This window comes from Pinus tabuliformis, chromosome 3_2, assembly GCF_031772625.1.
Source record: "Pinus tabuliformis cultivar Carrire ecotype Pingquan chromosome 3_2, CPIR1, whole genome shotgun sequence".
NCBI classification, from domain to species: Eukaryota; Viridiplantae; Streptophyta; class Pinopsida; order Pinales; family Pinaceae; genus Pinus; species Pinus tabuliformis.
Window position 1 is genome coordinate 998,246,374 of NC_142302.1, and position 21,979 is coordinate 998,268,352.

Here is a 21,979-nt window from a genome sequence, read left to right on the forward strand (position 1 = left end):
AAATTCGGACATGCAATTATGATTGCAACTTTCGGTACCTACTGTAGAAACCCTAGATGGCACGTGTGAGAGAATTATGGTGAATTTTGGTTGCCTTTCTTCTTTGCTTGGACAACCTTCTATCCCTTGACTACTCGGCTTGCAAACTTGACTTCTTGTCACTGAAACTGCGCCTTCTCTTGGCAAGTCTACAATTCAATCTTACCGCAACAAGGTGATGCCCTAATTCTTTCGCACATGTGGGAGATTTAGCTCAAAAACATCTTTCAAAGACTTTGTTCTTTTCCTTCTTCGCTCTTTTAGGTCTCCTTTTCAAGTAGAGGTGAACCTTCCAATAAAGATTCCAATGGAGGATCTTGATGATCCTCATTTTGCAAGTATTTTCTTCTAATGATGATGAGGTGTGATGATTTCTTGTCTTGCTAGATGACTTTCTTTCAATCATGCAAACTGTTTGATTCGATTATTCTTCTATCTTTCTAATGGAGATGCCATGTACCATGGAGAAAATGTTGATTTGGGGTAGCATCGGATGTGCTCCAACCACGAAATTTGGTGGAGAGGCTAAGGCACATGAGATCTCCAATACCCATAAAGGGTTTGGGCAGGTTCTAAACAGTTTGGCAGATATTAAAATAATTAATATTTTTAATGGAGTCCCAAAGTATAAACTTAGGGAAAATAAAATATTAATGTGAATTAATATAAAACTGTGTTAGAATGGTCCAAAAGTCATGGATAAAGCCAGATCTAATCTTAGTCATTGATTAGGGACTTAATCTCGGTCGTTGATTTGTCAACGAGAAAAGTATAAGAGGAGGCTTGAGAGTCACTTGGAGAACACACCAAGAGATCAAGATTTCGACTTTCTGAGGCAAGGTTTGTTGAGGAAGTCGAGAGAGTGATCAGAGTTGTAGTTGTGGGGCAGTGAATACAGAAGCAGAGAAGCAGAGATAGTGCCAGGGGGATCAGCACAACAGCCAGGAATGCTGACGCAGAGGGCAGAAGTCGGAACTGCCAGGAACAACCAGAACTGTCGGGAAAGCTAACACAGAGGGTAGAAGTCGGAACTGTCGAGAACTGCCGGAACAGTCAGGAATGCTGACACAAAGGGCAGAAGTCGGAACTGTCGAGAACTACCGGGAAAGCTGACACAGAGGGCAAAAGCCGGAACTGCCAGGAACAACCAGAACTGCCGGGAAAGCTGACACAGAGGGTAGAAGTCGGAACTACCGAGAACTGCCGGAACAGTCAGGAATGCTGACACAAAGGGCAGAAGCCAGAACTGTCGGGAACTGCCGGGAATGTTGACACAGAGGCAGAAGAGGCTGACGCAGTCCCTAGAGGCTGATGCTGGGGTTTTTCGTGGGGCAGATTGGAGCTGAGGAGCTGCCAGAGTGTTTATCTGGGGTTTTAGCCAAAGCATCTGTCTCCGAAGGAGAGATACTACTGCCGAGATTATTCTTTGTTGGGTGAGCCGGTTTTGGCACCCAAATTGTATTCAAAAACTGCATAATAATAAAACCCTCAGATAGCTACACTCGTTTTCCCGCATTGGGTTTTTCTGGGGACATTGGTCCAAAAACAACGGTGTCACTTGTGTGCTTGCTTTGTTTCCTTCAGTTGATGATCTATAATGTGTTGAGCATGTACTTGTATTTATTTCCAATATTTACATGCTAAATAACTTGTTAATTAACAGAACAAGTAGGTAGGAATAAATCAGAAAGTACATGAAGGGTTTCTAACGGGTTAGACTTAGAAATGCCAACAGAAAGCTTCAACCATATCAACTTCTACTTTGGCATTCCTTCCATGCCTCTATGATGCTATCATGAGTTATTCCCTTTCTATCATGTACTTTGACTGCTTCATTTATATAAACTTCATGCTTCTAATATGATGTCATCTTTTAATTTGATGCATCCTACAATGTTTTCCATCATGACTGCAATCTTCAATCATAGTAGAGGTCTTTTACTTCCTCCTCCTTTGATTTCTTCTCATGTGGTTCTTCCACTTCTTCGATGGCATGGGCTTCATTTCTTTCCTTTCTCTTCTTGTTGTCCTTCTTGAGTTTAGGACAATTTCTTTTGAAATTCCCATATTCATTACATTCATAGCATTGGATCTTGGACATGTCAAATTCTTCCTTTTCCGAGGATCAAACTTTCCAAACTTCCCTTTCTTTCTAGCCATTGTTGCATATGCTTGAGTTTGTTCACTTGATCCAATGTCACTCTTTACCTTTAACCTAGTTTCTTCAATCTTACATAATGACCAAAGTACACTGAATGGAGTGGCTTCCTTCTTTCCATAGATACTTGATACAAAGCTGCCTCGTTCATCTAATAGTGCATTGAGTACGATAGTGGTCATTTCTCAATCAGACATAACTTCTCCTAGCTCTTGTAGTTGATCTCTTATTTGGGATACTTTCATGAAATATGGAGCTACTCCTCTTGATACCTTCATCTTGTATATTTCAATTCTTATAGATATTATTTCTTGAGCAGTGCTTGCAGAGAATAATTCTACCAACTTATCATAGATTTCTTTTGACGTATCTAGCTTTGCTACATATGGGATAAGAGAATCCTTGATTGATTCTATGAGGATTCTTTGAGCCCTTACTTCTCCTTTCATATACTTCAATAGTGCCTGAGATTGATCTTGAGAAGGTTTGGAGATTGAACCCTTGACATATTCAATGACTTCATTTTCTGTGAGGATCAAATCTATCCTTTTCTTCCATGCAAGGTACTTTGATGACCCAGCAAGTTTGTTGTTCTCCTTGCAGAATGAAGTCATTTTGATAGTAGATTCAGACATAAATATAAAATACTTACTTGATGAAATGAAGATACTTCCTTAATGATGGTATCTTCCAATGGATGTCTTCTTGATGATGTTGAATTCCATTACTCCTTTGTTGTTGACAATTGAAGTGCCTTTTTGATGATAATGCTTTTTCTTCTAGATGATGAGCGGTGTCTTCAAAGATTGCTTGAGGAGATTGCCTTGATTCCTTTGATGATGATGTATTTTTCCTTTGGATGGAGTCTTTTTAAGATGCTTCAATTCATTCTTCCTTGGAGGTGATGTCCTTTGAGGTCTTCTACTCTTCTTCAAGAGTTCTTCCTTCAAGATGAAATGGAGCCTAATCCTCTTTGATGTGCTTCTTATGTTTGGCCCAAAGGTATCCTTTTTGATGCCTTAACTCTCCTTGATGATTTTCCTTGTGCTCGGCCGTTATTTGTACTACTTCAATTGGATGGTCTTTGAGCTGCCTCTTTGTCTTGTTGTTGTCATCTTACCTCTAATACCATGTTGAGAAATCAAGGGGGCAGCTAGATTAGGTGATTTCTCTTACTTTGATAACTGCTTGTGATGTATTTTTACTTAACTTGATTAACTTCTTGTTTCACTTGATTATTATTAGTGTTCTTATCATCAAACAACTACCAAATTATGAAAATCAATGAGACAAGAGGGCACAAAATGTAGGTTGTAAGCCAAGGCCAAAACCTCTCCTCTTGAGAGGAAAACCCACAAGAACTCTTCTCTTTATATAGAACTTCAAATGATGAATTCCAAGACCAAGACTCCTCCAAGACCAAGTAAAACCTCCTCCGGATGTGTTTTTCCTTCTCAAAGTCAATGCCAGTCAAATTTGCTTCACTTTTTCAAATTTCAGCTTCTCTTCTAAATCTCAGCCTCTATTACAGAACTGCAACTTTCGGCCTGCCTGCAATCTCTGTGGTTTCGCACGTGTGAGTAGTATAGGACAGAATTATGGGACTCCTCCCCTTTGCTTGGCTTGGACTTCTCTCCTTAGTATTTCGGCCTTCAAAACTTGTTCTTCTTGACACCTTTCTCATCTCTTCTTGTTGTGACTACAATTTGGTCTAGCTGCAATAGAAAATTGCCCTAGATATCTTGCACGTCTGAAGTGTATAGTCCAAAACAATCCTTCAAAACTTCGTTTTTCTTCTCCTTGGATTCTCCTCTTCTTCCTTTTTCGCTCCTTCTAGGTCTCTCTTTTCTCCTTGATCGAACTTCTTGTATGCTTGATTGATGTCATCCAAATGAGATTGATGTCTCAGTCTCCCTTATATATAGGCTTATCTTCATGATCGAATAGCCCTACATGAGGCCGACTTGTCACTACTTGTAGGTCAACTTGATAAAGGCAAGTTGACTTGTCTTGGAGGGTCTTTATGACAAAATAATTTTTCTTGGCATGTTACATGATACCCAAGAGGGTTTTTACATATTACAATGACATCTTTGACTTTTTGACTTCATAACAAGCCCTAGAAGCTTTCAATGGGTGCTTGACCTATAAATAAAATAACCTTGAGCATGAAACCCATGCATCAAGAATGACAATAATAAATTTATTTTCTCTTTAATATCAAATACATAAAATCATGATTACATTGGACATTATGAAGACCGAACCTAGTTACACATTTCAACACTAAATGCTCCCATCATGATAATATACTAACTCTATATTGATCTCATGTTCTTGTATATTTGTATTTGTACTTGTTAAAAGGTTTGCAAGTACACAATCTTCAAGGTGTTGAAGATGTTCAGCTACCTTGACGATGACTCGATAATAACAATGAGCATGGAAAGGAAGAGTTGTAAGAATTTTGATAGATAGGTGATAATGAAGTTCTTTGTTAGAGTCTATATAGTTGAGGGAAATTGTTGAGTTGAGGAGGAGCTTGGATAAAAGGAAGAGTGTATATAATCCATAAAAGAAGATTTGATCTTGGCTCCGACATAATATGTTTGATATAAGCAACATCAGGATGAATGAAGACCCCTAAGGTTTGTGCTAACATGTATACATATTAAAAGTTTATTACTAATTGGGATTGTGATTGTGAAGGATCTCTCCATGAAAAGTACGAATATTGGGAGCATGCTTGGACTGGTGGATATATATATATATATATATATATATATATATATATATATATAGATATATGATTTAGTTTTTAAGGGAGAGATGTAAGCATGTAGGGCTGAGTGCCTGATGTTTGGGAGGACATTTGGTCGGCTTATGTGTTTATGTCTTGATCCCTGGCATTGGTTTTGGAGCTCTGACCTTGGATACGCACCTAGATCCCTGGGTGGGTGTTAGAGTGGAACCCTGATGGTACCTGGAGTGGCCGAATCTTGGAACACACCTTAGTCCCACCCGGTTAGATACCTTGGTCAAGTATCTAATTCAAAAGCATTGTGGTGTTGTATGACTCTTTGTCTTTGTAAATCATAATATTTTGAGTTCATCCTTGTACCTATATGTATAAATTATGAATACGTCCCTAGTTAAGGGGGAGTGTTAAAGAATGGAACTAGTGTCAGCCTTCATAATTGTATTTGAGTCATGATGTAATAGAAAAACAAAAAGAAAATTATATTAAAGAAGGATTGACTTATCAAAGCATGGGTTTTATGCTTGGGTAAATGGTCAATAGGTTAAAGCCTCCATTGTAGGCTTATAGGATTATATCTTGAGTCATTGTCATTATTTGTTATATTCTAGACCCTTCTTGGGATCAATGAGTCAAAGAGAAAAATCATTTTATGTATATTCTCCTCCTCCAAAGTCAAGTTCCTCATCTTCAAGTTGGCCTCATACTGTAGTTTTGAACAACTATAAAAACCCAAGTGCTTTCTGCCTATTGCGGAGCAAGTATAATAAGTTTCGATCTGCAATTTGAGTTGAGACAGGAAGGAATGCAAAAGCCTGGACAAGAAGGAAATTTCCAAGTGAAGATAAAAGGAGAAGTCTGTCATGCTAAAGAGAAGTAAAATCATGATGTTTTCTGTCACACATGTCATTCTGAAGCCAGTTACAGAGACTGAGGATGCAAGGACAACATTACATAAAAAGAAGAAACAAGATTTTAGTTGAGGACTGACTTAGAGGATGGAGGGAACCTATGTCTTTGGTCAAAGGGTCAAGTTTCTCTCAACACTGATCTAATCTAGTAGAGAAAAAGTTGACTGGGTTTTGCCCTTCATAGGGGTTTTGCCCTGGCCTTGTGCCTACATCTTGTGTTCTTGTTGTGCTCGTGAACTTCTTGTTTGACATTTATCTTGATGATGGATAGAATTTATTACTTAATAATAATAATGAAGAATTAATGTAAGGAACGTCACAAGAACTTGTCAAAGAAAGAGAAATCTGTAATAAGATACTAAACAACTCTCTGTCGAGATTTCTCAACAACCACCAGGTCCAGAACCCATTGTTCAGAATCAACGAAGCATTGAAAAGCCAGTTTTGATTCTTGCCTTGAGAAAAAATGGTTAGAGAGAAGATGCCTTGCACTGGAACTGAAGTAAAAAAATGGAGGGATTGAAGACTTGATCATTCATAACTTTGATCTAGTGGAGGAGGAATATGAGGTCATAGAGGAGGATTTCAGCAAGAAGTTGGATTCTCGGCCCTCAGATTCCAATGACAGGAGAGATGGGACATGAAGCTAAGACACTGTTCAGACATCAGAAAGACTTAAATGAAACAGATACTGATTCAACTCCTTCAGACTAGATTCTCTGATAATAGCACTAAGCAGACTAGTGCATCTGCTTTTGTTAAAGGATTTTTTTTATTTTGACTATTATAGTTCCAATGTCTATGTGGTTCTCATCGAAGTACGATAAATCTGTTGTTTCTGTAGCAGCTAGCATGTTCATTCTGAATGATATACAAAGGGGGTTGTTGCATGGCTGCACATCAACCTGCATGTTTTAATTTTGTTCCATTTTAATATAAATAAATAAATAACAAAGATGATGAAGAAGCAGCTTACCAGTTCTTCAATTTCGGACACTTCTGGTGCAATTTCTCCTGATTTTAGATTCTCTTCTGTTTGAAAATTTTCAAAATGAATTGGCTTATCATGAAGAGAAGTCTCAAACAATTCTAACTTGGATGATAACTCTTCCACAAGGTTTTGAGTATTCTGTAACAGGACATCCTTGCTTTGTGCATCTACTCTGAAACTATTTGATTCAGACATAAGAAAAGCAATCCTTTTCTCTAATGTGCCCAGAATTGCGTGTGTTTTGTCGCCTTCATTTACTTCAAGAAGCATATCATTTCCTCCTATCTTTGTAATAATGCTCTCCAATCCCATCTGCAGATCCAATATCTCACAGTTTTTCTTGTCAATGTTCTCCAGCAGGGCTCGAACATCAGACATAGACTTTGTGGCATCTTCCCTTAAGCGTGAGATCTCATCCTCACGACTTTCCAACTGCAAATTCAGACCTTCTACTTCTGCAATTAGCCCTTCCGATTGCTGGCGCAATTCCTCATATCTCCTGACTGTATCTGCGAATTCAGCCACAGTCTTCTCATGAGAAGATTCCAAACTCTCCAATGCTGCCTGTTTCTGGTAGGTATCATTTTCCATTTCCTCCAACTGCCTAAAAAGGTTTTCCATTGCTACAGTATCAAGATAGTGTTAGTTAATAAATGGTGTAGCATAACAATTTAGAATACCTATAAAACAATACTTCTTAAAGAGAACGAGTAAATATACATACAGTTACCTTGGTTTTTAGTTGATAATGCATCATGTAGTGATGTGATCTCTTCTTACATCACATTAGGAGATGCCTCATGTGTTTTGGGCTGATCTACACTCAGTTCCAAAGATTCAATGTGGCTTTCCAGCTCATAAATTTTTCCCTTGTCAACATCACTCTTTCTTGTAATATCAGTTGCAACAACTTCAGCCTTCAATAATTTTCTCTCCAGCTCCCCACAACCTTAAGTTTTCTACCTCCCTTGATTCTCCTTGCTGGAATATCTCATTTGCTATATTCAAAACATCTCGGATAATCAACAGTAAGTCTTCAGCTGACTTCATGCATTAAGCTGTCAAATTCACTTTCTTTGTGGATTGCAAAGCAAAAGTGCTTTTTAGTGCTAAAAAAGCTATATTAAAGGTTGTTGTTATTTCCTCACTAGAACTAGAGTTATATGAGCTAACATGTCATTTCCAATTATGCATTTCTAACATAGCATTAATGCATACATTATGTAAAACAATAATGTTGTCACGAAACATAAATATATCATTGTCTTTGTCTTTAATATGAGCTTCAAGATTGGAAAGATTTAACTTTGGAGACTACAAATATTCCACCACAGTCAAAACACCTCGTCTAGTACTCTTTGATAGTTGTGACAAGACAATGGCCTCCTGGTCAAAAGCATAAGAATGTTCTTCAAATCCTTATTTAAGGAGTTTAAGTTCCCCGGTACCTTCACCCAACACATGTTCTAGATGATTCAGGAGCTTGTCAACCATCTGTCCTCTTTGGAGGCTACCATTCTCTACCAAATGGTCTAAATGCTCATCTGGATATGTTTGTACAACAGCTTCATTTTCCAAATACTTTCCCTGGACAAAAGAACACAATATTTAAACACGCGAGCTAACAAACAAACTCAAGTGTGCACACAAAAGGAAGCAAAATGCCAATGTTATTCATGAAGGCAATACACAGATTACATTGTCACACCAAGCCATGAAGTTGCTTTGAAAACTAAGAAATTTACAGCAAGATATGCATTGAACTATTACTGCAAGGAAAACAAATAGTAAGATAAGATAAGACAATTTTATTAATGTCTGATGAGTGACAACAAAAGTAGATCAGTGGGACTGAAGAGTAAAACTAATGTGCATACAATGTGGGAGTGCAAGCACATCTCCTAGAAAATGCTGAAAACAATACAAAGAAAGAAACACGCATGAGAATATCATTAGAACATATGTATAAAACCATCACAATGGGACAGTGATACAAAACACTAAGTGAGTCTCCTAAATCTGACGGCTGAGGGCATGGGGGGTGAACTGGGCACTACCTCATTGTTGGAGTCCCCTAGAAACCTAGGAGGGTTCAGCTATATGATCCTGGGGGGTATGTACAGGCGAGGAATACTCCTTGCATCTAATATTGAAAGAAAGAAACTCCAAATGGATCTCTAGTTGCTCCTACAAGCGTTGGAGGTAGTCTACCGAGTGTGAGTTTCTCTACTCTAGAGCTGTATGGAGCTGATCTTTCCAATGCTCTGAGAATGTGTGGTCTGATGTACAGCCTAGCACCTCCAAACTAGTCTCGATGAGATCAAGTAGACTCCTAGAGGGAGAGGCCAAGGAGAAACCTAGGGCCTCACCATCCTACTGGATGGTGCATTCTAGGACTCTATCTGTCGCTTGTTGCTTTGATATGACATATTAATAGGGAAGTATGAGGTAATGGTCTGGTCCTCCTCAAGCAGGGCAAGAAGTATAGGACCTAAGATCTGCAGCTGAAAATATCCCTAATGGCGAGGGCTAAGCATCTTGTTAGGATATTCCGACACATAGGATATAGTTAAGTTCAACTTGGTCTAGTATAGAGTTAGGTTAGAGTTAGGTAAAGTGTGTTTCTTTACCGTTGTACATTTTGTAACTTACAATCCGACGGTCACGATATGTAGTGATCCGACGGTTCACTCTCACCTCGGTATTACCGACACTTGATCCGTGGCTTGACACCCGATTGGTCCATGAGTTCTATTTAAAGCGCATGGAGGGTCATTGTTCGAGTAATCCGTGCATGAGAGAAGCTTATGTAAATTTTCATTCTTTGATTAATAAATTGTCTGTACCCACGTTGGGACAGGCCGTGGACTGTTTCCCTCCTTGCACTCTGAGGGTTTTAACCACGTCAAAAATACTGGTGTATTGATTTGAGATCTGGTTGTGAGCGGTGTCCTCTTGGTATTCTTTTTGAGGAACTTACCCTGTAAATTCCTACATGGTATCAGAGCTATTTGAGGGCCGCGTCCGTTGGTGATCCAAATCTGAAGCCGGTAGAACTGCATGCGGCTGTCGTTTCCTAGATCTGCTGTTTCTGACTGCTTTCGGGCCGAGAGGACTGCTCTGTTGCGTTCGGAGCATCTGTTTCAGTGAGGAACCCCTTTCGTTTCACGCGAAAAGGTTTCCGGTAGCCCTAGCTGCGTCATTTTTCAGATCGGGAGGTATACAGTGTTTTTTTTTGCAGTTTACTGTCATTTTCTCTCTGCTTATTTCGGTTTCGGTTTATTTAGCCTTTTTTTTCCGGATCTATACCTTTCATTTCTGCGTATGCTCTTTGCCCTGCGACTCTGTGCGATCTGGGCAAATCAGAAACAGAAAGAAAGGATTTTTCTCATGCGTATGCTCTTTTCCCTGCACCTTAGTGTGATCTCGGAAAATCAGAAACATTGAGAAAAATATTTAGTTTTTCGGCTAAAAGCTAACTTTGAGATTTTTTTTAAAATTTCTAGTTTTTTGGCTAAAGCTAACTTCGAGCCGTAAGGTTCGTTTTTCTTTGGATATTCGTGTTGGGTTTTGTGTTTTGTGTTTTGTAGGGGAAAAGAGTCTTCCCAAGGCAAGCACGCAAATCGAGGCCCCCCCCCCCCCCCCTCTCTCTCTCTCTCTCTCTCTCTCTCTCTCTCTCTCAAATATTTTGTATAGATCAATTGGTTCAAAGACCTTTTAAGAGAGTAGAGGTCTTGAGTTCAAGTCTCCATTTTGTGGGGGCGGATTTTTTCATTCCCGCACATTCGCGCACTTTGCCGGCAACGTCAACAATTTTTTTTCAAAAAGCCATAACTTCTTCATCCGGAAGCCTTTTTCAGAGCCGTTTTTTTTTAAAACCGCCTATTTTTTCGAGATCTATCCATTGGACCACTTACTTTCAGCATCTTCAGCTTCAGTGGTTTTTCAAAAAATGGAAAGTCCATGCCAAGTCATTCTTGACAGCACTAACTACTTCCAATGGGTAGCCTACATGGGAGATTTACTTAGAAGTAAAGGTCTCTTCAGAATAGCCACAGACCAAGAGAAGAAACCCAAAGATGAAGACAAGGCCGAAAAATGGGAAAATCGACAAGATCAAGCACGTGGTTTGATAGGAATGTCTGTTTCTCCTGATCTTAGATTCCACATTGCAGAAATTGAAACTCCTCATGAAGCATTAGAAAAACTTGCTAAAGTTTTTGGGATTAAAAATGAAATTAGAGCCCATCAACTTGAGAATGAGTTGCTTACTTTGGATCCTAATAATTTTTCTTGCATTGAAGATTTCTTGTCCAAATTCAAGACCCTTAGATATCTCTTGGAAGGTGTTAAAGTTAAGAAAGAAGATGGTAACCTTATTTATTCCATCCTTACTAAGTTGGGACCAGCCTACTCTGTATTTGTTTCCACTTTCCATTCTACCAGGGAAGCTTTCATTTGTCAAGGCAAAGACTACAAGCCCCCTTCCTTTGACTCCTTTTGTGATTCCTTAATAAGAGAACAAGAAAAACTCTTACACCTTGGTCTTCTTAATCTTGGAAACTCTTCCTCGAAAGCATTAGCCGCCCAGCAGCAACCAAATTCAAAGAATCCTAAGAAGTCTTATCCTCAAAGGAATGGTCCTAAACCAACTCAGCCTCAAGATGAAAGATCATTTCAGCAATATGACAAGACCAATAAAAACAAATGGAAGAAGACTGACAGACATTGTAACTTTTGTAATCGAGATGGCCACTTAGAATCTAAATGCTTTAAGAAGATGGAAGCCTTGGAAGCCGCAATGAAGAAACATAACATCCATCTGGAGCCTACTTCAACTTCAACTTCCGGAACGGCATTTTCTGCATGTCATCGTCAATCATCTCAGTCTGGTTATGCATTAAATGTATCTTCTTCTTCTTCTCATTCTCATGAGTGGCTCATTGATTCTGGAGCCTCTTGTCACATGGCCAAAAACCAAGCCATGTTTTCTTCTTTAAATGATTGTAACACCAAAAATATATATGTTGGTGATGATAGATCTCTTAATGTTGTAGGGACTGGAACTGTTCATCTAGACAATGGTCAGTTCAATGATGTATTATGTGTTCCAAACTTATCCTGCAACCTTCTATCTGTCTATCAGATAACTCATTCAGGTGAAGGTAAAATTGTTGAATTTTCACCTCATGATGTTGTAATCAAGGATCTAAAAGATCCTAAACAGATTCTAGCTACTGGTCTTGCTGATGATTCCAAAAGGTTGTATAAGTTTCACAACTTTGGGTCATCCCATCTTCCCTCAGTATTTGTTGCTCATAATGATGAAGTGAGCAAACTTTGGCATGAGCGGTATGGTCACTTAAACTATCGCTCCCTTCAGCATCTATGTAAAGAAAACATGGTGACAGGTCTTCCTATGGTATCTTGCAAAGATGGTGTTTGTTCCGGATGTGTACTCGGAAAACATCATCGGGACAGTTTTGACAAACGTGCCTCTTGGCACGCCTCAGCCCCTTTACAGCTTGTGCACAGTGATTTATGTGGTCCTCTTCCTGTTGCTTCATTCTCTGGCTGCAAGTACTTCTTAACTTTCATTGATGATTTCTCCAGACGCACTTGGGTATACTTCTTAAAACTCAAGAGCGAAGTATTTACCACCTTTTTGGCCTTCAAAGCATTCGTTGAAAAACAATCTGGACATCAAATTCTTAAGCTAAGAACTGATAATGGTGGAGAATATGTTAAAAATGCATTCATCAACTTTTGCACCGAAAATGGAATTCAAATGCAACATACTGTTCCATACACTCCACAACAAAATGGTGTAGCTGAAAGGAAAAATCGCACCTTAAAGGAAATGGCTAATTGTATGCTGCAATCTAAAGGACTCAGTCTTAGTTTTTGGGCCGAAGCAATTAATTGTGCAAATTATATAATCAATCGCACTCCTACTAAGGTTCTAGAGAATATCACTCCAGAAGAAGCTTGGAGTTCCATTAAACCAGATGTAAGTCACTTTCGTGTGTTTGGAAGTGAAGCATGGGCCCATATTCCAGATGAAAAGCATAAAGCCTTAGAACCTAAGAGTGAGAAATGTACTTTTGTTGGATATTCTGAAGATGTAAAAGGCTATAGACTTATTCCATTTAAGTCCAAAAATGTTATCATTAGAAGAGATGTAAAATTTGATGAAAATAAATCGGCCTGCGAGCCTAGTCCGGCGGATGTGCCACCTCTTCCTATCTCTTCTATCTTTGAAAACATTTCTTCTTCTGATGATGAAAGCGAGGATGATAATCCTTCCCCACCTTCTCAGGATCCTCAACTTCCAAGATGGGTCCGTGCTACTCGGGATGCAGCAGGTGATCTTGCCGGTGATCCTACAGATCAGCGACGTACACGTTCTCAGTTTGAAAGAGCCTCTTCTTTACTGGCTCAAGCTCCAGTAAATCATGATCCTGACACTTTTGCAGAAGCTTCAGGCCATCCACATTGGGAAACAGCTATGAATGAAGAATATCATTCATTGATGACAAATGATACATGGGATCTTGTTCCTCTACCAAAGGGACGCAAACTTGTTAGATGCAAATGGGTTTACAGAACCAAGTATGGACCAGATGGGAAAGTTGATAAACATAAAGCTCGTCTAGTTGCTAAGGGCTTTTCACAGGTTGAAGGCATTGACTACACTGAAACCTTCTCTCCAGTTGCCAAAATGAACTCTATCCGCCTTGTTCTTTCCCTTGCTGCCTCTTTAAAATGGGAAGTCCATCAAATGGATGTTAAATCTGCCTTCTTGCATGGTGACTTGCAGGAAGAAATCTATATGGAACAACCCATTGGCTTCATACAAACAGACTCCAGCCTCGTTTGTCGACTTAAGAAATCCCTTTATGGCCTCAAGCAAGCTCCTCGAGCTTGGTATGCCAAAATGGATAGCTTTCTTTTAGAATCTGGCTTTTCTAGGTGTCATTCTGACAATACTGTCTACACCAAGAAAGTGGGCAACTCTCTCATCATCCTTGTTCTTTATGTTGATGATCTTATTCTTACTGGTAGTGATCCCAACCTTATAAACCATGTGAAGTCCAGCCTTAAAAAGAAATTTGAAATGACAGACTTAGGACACTTACACTATTTTCTCGGTCTTCAAGTCCAAGTATGCTTGTGATATTCTTCGTCATTTTCACATGGAAGACTGTAAGCCAGCCACTTCTCCCTTTCAGTCTGGAGTCAAACTTTCAGTCTCTTGTACTTCTCCTGAAGTTGATGCTACCTTATACCGTCAACTTGTCGGAAAACTCTTGTATTTAACCCATACTCGTCCTGATCTTTCCTTTGCTGTTGGCCTTGTTGCTCGTTTTATGCAAAACCCCCGTGAAAGTCATTGGAAAGCAGCTAAAAGAATACTTCGTTATGTTCGAGGTACAGTACAGTTTGGGATTCATTACAGTGCCAAAGCAGCTCCTCTGTTAGTTGGTTTCACTGATTCTGATTGGGCTGGTGACCTTGATGATCGGAAGTCTACTGCCGGTTATGTCTTCACTCTTGGTTCAGGACCTATTACATGGGCTTGTAAGAAACAGGCTGCCATTTCTCTTTCATCAGCAGAAGCAGAGTATCGTGGTGCCGTGGAAGCTAGTAAGGAAGCCTTGTGGCTTCGTCAGATCCTATCAGAGTTTGGCTTTGAGCAGCAGCATCCAACCACACTTTGGTGTGATAATCAAAGTGCCATTCAGCTATGCAAAGATCCAGTCCAGCATCAGCGCAGCAAACACATTGAACTACACATGCACTTCATCAGAAAGCTCATTCATGACCATGTTCTTGAAGTGCAATATTGTCCAACAGATGATCAGGTTGCAGACATCTTCACAAAGGCTCTCACAGAGGCGAAGTTCACTAAACTTCGATATATGCTTGGAGTTCAGGAAGTTGTCACTAAGGGGGGATAGGCTCTAGTGCCTCCTTCCTTCTCCTATTGTGTCATATTTGTAAATCCTTCAATCCTATCCCAAGTTGTTCTTAAGGGGGGATGTTAGGATATTCCGACACATAGGATATAGTTAAGTTCAACTTGGTCTAGTATAGAGTTAGGTTAGAGTTAGGTAAAGTGTGTTTCTTTACCGTTGTACATTTTGTAACTTACAATCCGACGGTCACGATATGTAGTGATCCGACGGTTCACTCTCACCTCGGTATTACCGACACTTGATCCGTGGCTTGACACCCGATTGGTCCATGAGTTCTATTTAAAGCGCATGGAGGGTCATTGTTCGAGTAATCCGTGCATGAGAGAAGCTTATGTAAATTTTCATTCTTTGATTAATAAATTGTCTGTACCCACGTTGGGACAGGTCGTGGACTGTTTCCCTCCTTGCACTCTGAGGGTTTTAACCACGTCAAAAATACTGGTGTATTGATTTGAGATCTGGTTGTGAGCGGTGTCCTCTTGGTATTCTTTTTGAGGAACTTACCCTGTAAATTCCTACACATCTCTAGTCCTAGTACTGGAAGAAAGTAGAGAGGGAGCCACCTAAGTCCTTATAAAGGCAATGATAGCATCCTCAGATCTCATAGTATAGGGGACACCAAAAGATGAGTCGTGTTGACCACACTTTGTCAACAGTCTGAAAAAGCAGAATAGAAAGAAGTGGAGAAAAATTTTCAAAAAATCAAAGTATTTTGTCATCATGAAATTCATCATTGTAAACCCAATTTCTGCAAAGCTTATTGTAAATGACGTAGTATGATCATTTAATTATGTAACAACACCTAGGTAAGCCTATGATTTTGGCAAAGGATTTCATCCTTGTAAGTTTTTTAACCTACCAGAATTATGTATGTTTGTAACACACATAATTGGCAGAGTTTTTCTTCTAGCATAAACCCCAAAGCCAGTATGCAATTCATTGATAAGGTCTTAGGTGAGTCCCAGTGTTTATCGAGTCTATGTAAAAGTGTGTTTAAGAATAATTTTAGTGCATGGTCCCTCATAATTAGACTCCATAGCTAAATTATTTTATTATAAACACACTTGGTTTCATACTAAATCATATTGTGTCGTAGAATTGAGTAATGCTTTGAGGGTTTCATTTAAATGTGTATTTCCCCTTCTAGGGATTAAATTAATTTATTTTGATGTAAAAATTATTTTAGTGTATGGTTACTCATAGTTAGACACCATGACTAAAATATTTGAAGGTGGAAAAATTATTAATCCCCTCTATAGTCAATTAATTAATTTTTCTGGCAAAATTAAATAAAAATCCTAATCAAGAAAATAAATTAATTTTGAGTCAAAAAATAATTTTAGAGAAATCAATTTCTCTCAAAGTGGAAAATAATCAAAAATTCGTTGGTCAAAAAGAAGTCAATTTTTGGAGGCTCTCCACCAAGGGAAATAGATATTTTAAGAAAATGTCTGCCTTTGGACCTTGGTGGTTAAGTCAAAATCAAATTTTTGGGGATATTAATCCAAAATATCAATTTTTGGGTTAATAAAAAATGGTTTTCAATAGAAATTCGAATTTTTCCTCAAAAATAAAAAATCAATGGTGGAGATTAAAAGAAGATCAAGTTACTATCAACAGATGAGATTTATTTGATGCGGATCAAGCCAACTAACCATTATTTTCCACTTGGAGAGGTTTTCTCTATATAAAGAAGCTATCTAGCTTCTATTTTCAATCTTTGGGTGAAGTAATTTTCTACTGATGTACTGAGCTTTTGCTCTGTTGGAATTATTTTTCTTCATAATAGAAAGACTTTGGGGTTTCAGTACATGGCATTCTTCTATCTGTTGATCTGCGGTATCATGGTATGTGTTAGTTTATTTGTTTATGCTCTATATTGTGGTAAAGATTGCAGTTGTTATTTCATTTGTCAGTGATAAGAACATTCTTTTGGTAGGAGTTGTCTTAGCTGATGTAACTCACTCTATGATCTAACAGTGATTTTTTAAGATTGAATAGATATTTACAAGTATTCTAGCCCTTGGGCTCCAAGTTCACAGACTGCGGGGAAGGATTGACCCTGTTTGAGCTCTCGGATTTCCTTTTGACAAATTATTTTGCAGGAAAGTTTTGGCCAATTAATTTTTCGAAATTATTCATCCATAACATTTATTCAAAAATTCTCAAAAAAAAATATTTAATCTTGGGCTACAAAGATTTAATTTGCTAATGAGAGCTAATATTTGTATTTTGTAAATATTGTATATTTGTAAATTATTATAACCCTTGTTTTAATTTTGTAGCACTTGGGGTTTTGGGATTCTTTTTGTATATATGGGGGTTTTGGGAATTCTTTCTATTCATTTGTGCAAATGAATCTTCAAGCCCTCAAAGAGGTCGAATTATTTTGTGGAGGAACTAGCCCTAAGGCTAGGGTTTGAAGGGTTTCTCTCCTCCAAGCATGACGTCTAGCCTTCTTGAGCATAATCGTTGGGGTTTTGAGGTGTATCTAGGCCTATGAAGGCAAGATCTAGCCTCTAGCCCTTCTCCAAGGTCAACGCACAAGCAAGAAGGAGGGCCACTAGCCCTAAGAGGTGATTTTTCGTGGATTTTGTGGCATAATTTTGAGTTTGTAGGGGTTTCAAAATTTTTTTAGGCCTCCAAGACCTAGCCGAGCTCATTTTCCCCTAGTTGTGGCTTCCTTTACCCTTGTTGCAGCCTCTTTTCTTCCTTTGGTGAAGCCACAAGCCCTTTGAGACCTGTTGTGAGCCTTACAAGGCTCCTTTCCTTGAGTCGTGACCCTCTTTTCCTTTGACGTTAGCCCAAAAGAGTTCTTCCCCTCTATCGCAAGCCATTTTGGCCTTGAATTCCTTTTCTGCGGACCTAAAAGCCTATTTTCGCTATTGTTGTGGCCTCATAAGGCCTTCTCTACCCTTGTCGTGGCCTCTTGAGCCTTGATCCCCTCCATTGTTGCCCTTATCTTGGCTTTCTAGCCTCATCGTTGGCCTATTTAGCCTTCCCTAGCCCTCATTCAGTCATATCTTCAGTTGGCATTGGTATTTGTCTCTAACAATTTGTTTGGCAGGCATCTCAATTGATTTTGGAGTTAACTCTTGTGGTTGCAGGTGATCAAGCTCAATGGAGGACTCTTAGAAGCCTCACTAATCATCACTCAAGGCCATAAGGCCTAGTGGTTTGTCCTCTAACTCTCTTTGCTTCATCACTGTTTCATTTGCAGCCTAATAACACATTGTTGACAGTGGTATATCTATAGCATAAGCACACCTAAAGGACTCCTACACTAATTAATCATTCACCTAAGGCAATAAACATTCATCTTTGATTGCATTTGTGTCATATTAGTGAATTTTGTGGTCTGTTTGTTGAATATCAAGGTCTGATACATCACCTACAGTAGTGGTATAAATACATAACAGTGGCATAAGGGCTAACCAATAATCATCTCATCCCATTGGTGAATCATTTGCATGATTGGATTTGCATATTGTTTATGATTTTGAGGACTGTTGTGATCATCTGCTTGGCTTCCATCTCTTGCATCTATTGCACTTTGCATACATAAGCGTCTCACTGTTTGCATACTCGTCAATTTGGTAGCATATAAGTGCTCTCAAGAAGATAAATGCTCTAAAGGCTAATTGATATTCTTGATTGAATTGGCAATTGTTGGATAAGATAAGCTTGCTTCCCTCATTGCTCTCTTAACATCAAGTGAGGAATAATATTTTGAAGCATATCATCTTTCTCCAAGTGCCTAGTAGTTGCAAGCATCTTCACATATCATTGGCTATTGGATAAGTGGTTATATTGCATTTTGTTGTCATAAGTGGAATAAGCATTTCTTGTGAGTTTACTTTTGTAATAAGTGTACTAACATTGTGTTTTGCAAGTGAACATCATATCTAAGTCATATCTAAGTTCATAATCTTCAAAATCAACTCTCTTAAAGCACTTGTCTAATCACCACATTGAGATAAGGATAATCTCGAAAAAATCCAATTGATCTAAAAAAATTCTGATTGTGATATCTTGTTGACAAGAATTGGACTTGTGCATTTTATTTTCATTTCATGAGCAATTGTCCATCGTGATATTGTTAATCTTGAATTGCTTTGCTCTCTTCTTGACATTGGAAAATTGGATTTGTTCATTGAGCATTGCTTTGGTGAAGATTGTATTTGCAAATTGTTAAGTACTTTCCTTCATTGTTCTAAATTGAATATCATTATAATTTGTCTCTAAGTACTTAAAACACTTAACAATCTCACCTAAAGTTAGTCACTCATATTTTGCATTTACATTCTAGGACTAGTGGTGCATTACTAAAAACTTTACCTCCAAGCATAAGCTTGGTTGAAAGACTCTAGAACCACCTTTCTCACCCAACTTGTGAAATCTCTACACTCTCTTGTCATTAACACGGTGACCTTGCAGTAGTCAGAGCCACAGTGTCTGCAGTGCCGGAGGCATCAGGTGGTTGGAACTCCAGGGGAGGTATCATTAATATAGACTTTGCTATGTGTCCCTGGGTTTCTCTCCACAACCTACACTTGAGACTAGCTTCTAAATAGTTGAGGAAGGATTCATTTAGATAGGCATCTAATTTAAAATCAACCAAGAGTTTGCATTTCACTCAGTTTTTAGGTGTCCCATCTCATATAGGATAATGTGCATCCTAGGCAGCAACTGTTCATTTGGTGACTTGGTAAACAATCTAATTTTGCAAGTAATTTGACTCCATAAGGCACTGGTCTCTCAGTAATCTAATTAAATCATGCTAATAATTAAACTTGCAAATCATCATTAATCAAGTTGCTAGGCCATTCAGTTGTGTCTCCCGGACTGGTCAATTCTTGACAGGTCTCTCATCCACACGTTTCATAGGGACTACCCCCCATAGCCTGCTGTAGGGAGACAGCTAGAACGGAGAGGGCAAGGATCAAAGTGACGGCCCTTGCCCTAAGTCGTTGTCGCATTCACCTGTACAATTCAGGAGACAACAAGTTGCATCTCCATCTTTGGCTCTTGAAGATGGCACACGTGACAAATCCTATCAGATCGCGATATATGGTGATCTATCTCTATTTGGAATTGATGAGAGCCAACCCGAAGCTATAGCAAAGGGATCCTAAGCGAGTGCATCCTATGTTTGCACATATATGAGGGGCAGACAATGATGCCATCTCATAGCTTCAAAAAGTGTTCTAGGTAGAAGAACATCCTCGAGCCCAGGCCCATCCAAGTGACTTGAATGTATAATTGTAGATATCCTCTCTAATACCCTGGTTTAGTGTTTGTCTAGTTGATAAGGGATGGTGCAACGCATCAAGGGAGAATATGAAAGCGGGAAGGGGATCTGGCGAGAGAGTGATCAACTGAAGAAGCAAAGTTGCCTCTGAGAACTAAACTTGTGTCCATCCTAAAGAAGGATATGAAGCGAGAGCCTCCAAGAAGCAAAGTGCAAGATAGGGATACCTCTCTCTCCCACCGGCAAAGTCTCTAAGAGATCAGACTCTATGAAGGAAAGAAACCAAACTTAACCACTCTTAACCCTTAGCGCTAGTTTCCACTCTTGCCCCTACTGAGAACATTGAAAGGCCACTATAAATCACTCCCTAGGGACCCATTAGTCTACTCCATTCTTCAAGAGACATTATCAGACAAGGTCTTGAGTGGAAATTGCCATCCCTGGCTTTAAGGATGATAAGAACTGACCATTCTTCTTAATTACAACCTATTTCATTACTTTCATATTGTACTTTATAGCTGACTCCCTACAATGTGTGGGGCTTTCTTCTTGTTCTAATGGCTTTAAGTTTTTCTATTGTACTCTTGGGAGATGCCTTTTGCATCTCCCCTACCACCACTTTGGTATGCTGCACTCTCCAGTGCCATTAACCTATTTTGGTCATCAGTGCACATTAATATAATCTTATTTCATTTCATAACAGTGTTCCAATATTCAAATAAGTACATTTAGATGACATGAAAATACCAAGCATATATGATTGCAAAACTGTTCAACGGATTCGTTGCACCAGCTGAAGAAGCATTGAGCACAAATTTGATCTAAACTGGCAGCTAAAAGCAATGGAGTTTCTTGCTGCTAAGAATGCAAGGAACAATGCAAATCAAAGGTTCAATAGTCCTTGAACTAACTTCAGCAAAAGCATCCCATAAGATCCGAAAAGTTCCAGTGAGATTATTAGCCTGCCAAAAGAAAGAATAGAAACAAAAAAAAAAAAAAACTTAATTTAAACTGGTGAAGTTTGGGCTCAAACATAATTCCATGCTTATTACACACCCACATTCTCACCATGGCCTGGGAGGTCTCCACCAGATGCTCACAAATTTCAAAGCACAATCCCAAGATACCGCAGTAGTTTGGCAAATCTTTGGAGTTTTTGCCAGACCAAGTTCAAATGAAGGCTCTAAGCTTCTACTTTTGGACACCTGAATAGATATAGCCAACAGCATCCTATGACCTCTCAGTCTTTATTGAATTCATCAACAGAGTCCAAACAGTGAGATTATTAACTCAAATTGTGTGGCATTAAGAACAGATCATCAAGTTCTTTGAATTGGCTAGCTTGACCATAACAGTAATGTGAATATATTTCTATACTCTGGATCTATAATCAGCACTTTATTTGTATGCTTACCCTGCAAATTAGGCTTTTCTATATTATCAACCAGTCCCAAACTGTTTGCATATATTTGCAATGATAATAATTCCAGTATTCCCGAGAATGGCAGGATCTCTGCTAATGAAGTAAATTAGTTCAATATTTTTTTAAGCCTGTTGAAGTTGAATTAATAGAATTTATTTCATAAAAAAAGAAATCGATGTGCAATCCAATTGATTTAGTCTAGATTCTGTAGTAAAGCATAGTTGCACAGATTCTTTAGAATGTCAAAATTTACCCCAACTTAGATGTGTATCTTCCATAAGCTCCTACAAAATGGGTACAAAACATATGTACAAAAATAGGTTTAGAAAATACATAAAATATATGTTTGAGTTTCAATTAGATCAAGTATTATTTCCAATTCTTAGATTGTCTAGGCCTTTATCCAGTCTCATATATATTTAGACTATCAAGTTATTTCAGAAATCCATTCTTTGAAACAATTTTAGCC

At 38.7% G+C, this 21,979-nt stretch overlaps 1 protein-coding gene across 1 annotated transcript in view; it reads right to left on the reverse strand.

Annotated features, from left to right (window-relative positions):
- LOC149183976 (trans-Golgi network-localized SYP41-interacting protein 1-like) overlaps nt 1-21,979 on the reverse strand; it is a 102,650-nt gene that overhangs the window by 51,912 nt on the left and 28,759 nt on the right. Inside the window, 4 exon segments of the mRNA XM_089415170.1 lie at nt 6,843-7,480; nt 7,588-7,627; nt 8,076-8,171; nt 8,280-8,444. Coding sequence (XP_089271296.1) covers nt 6,843-7,480; nt 7,588-7,627; nt 8,076-8,171; nt 8,280-8,444 — 939 coding nt within the window.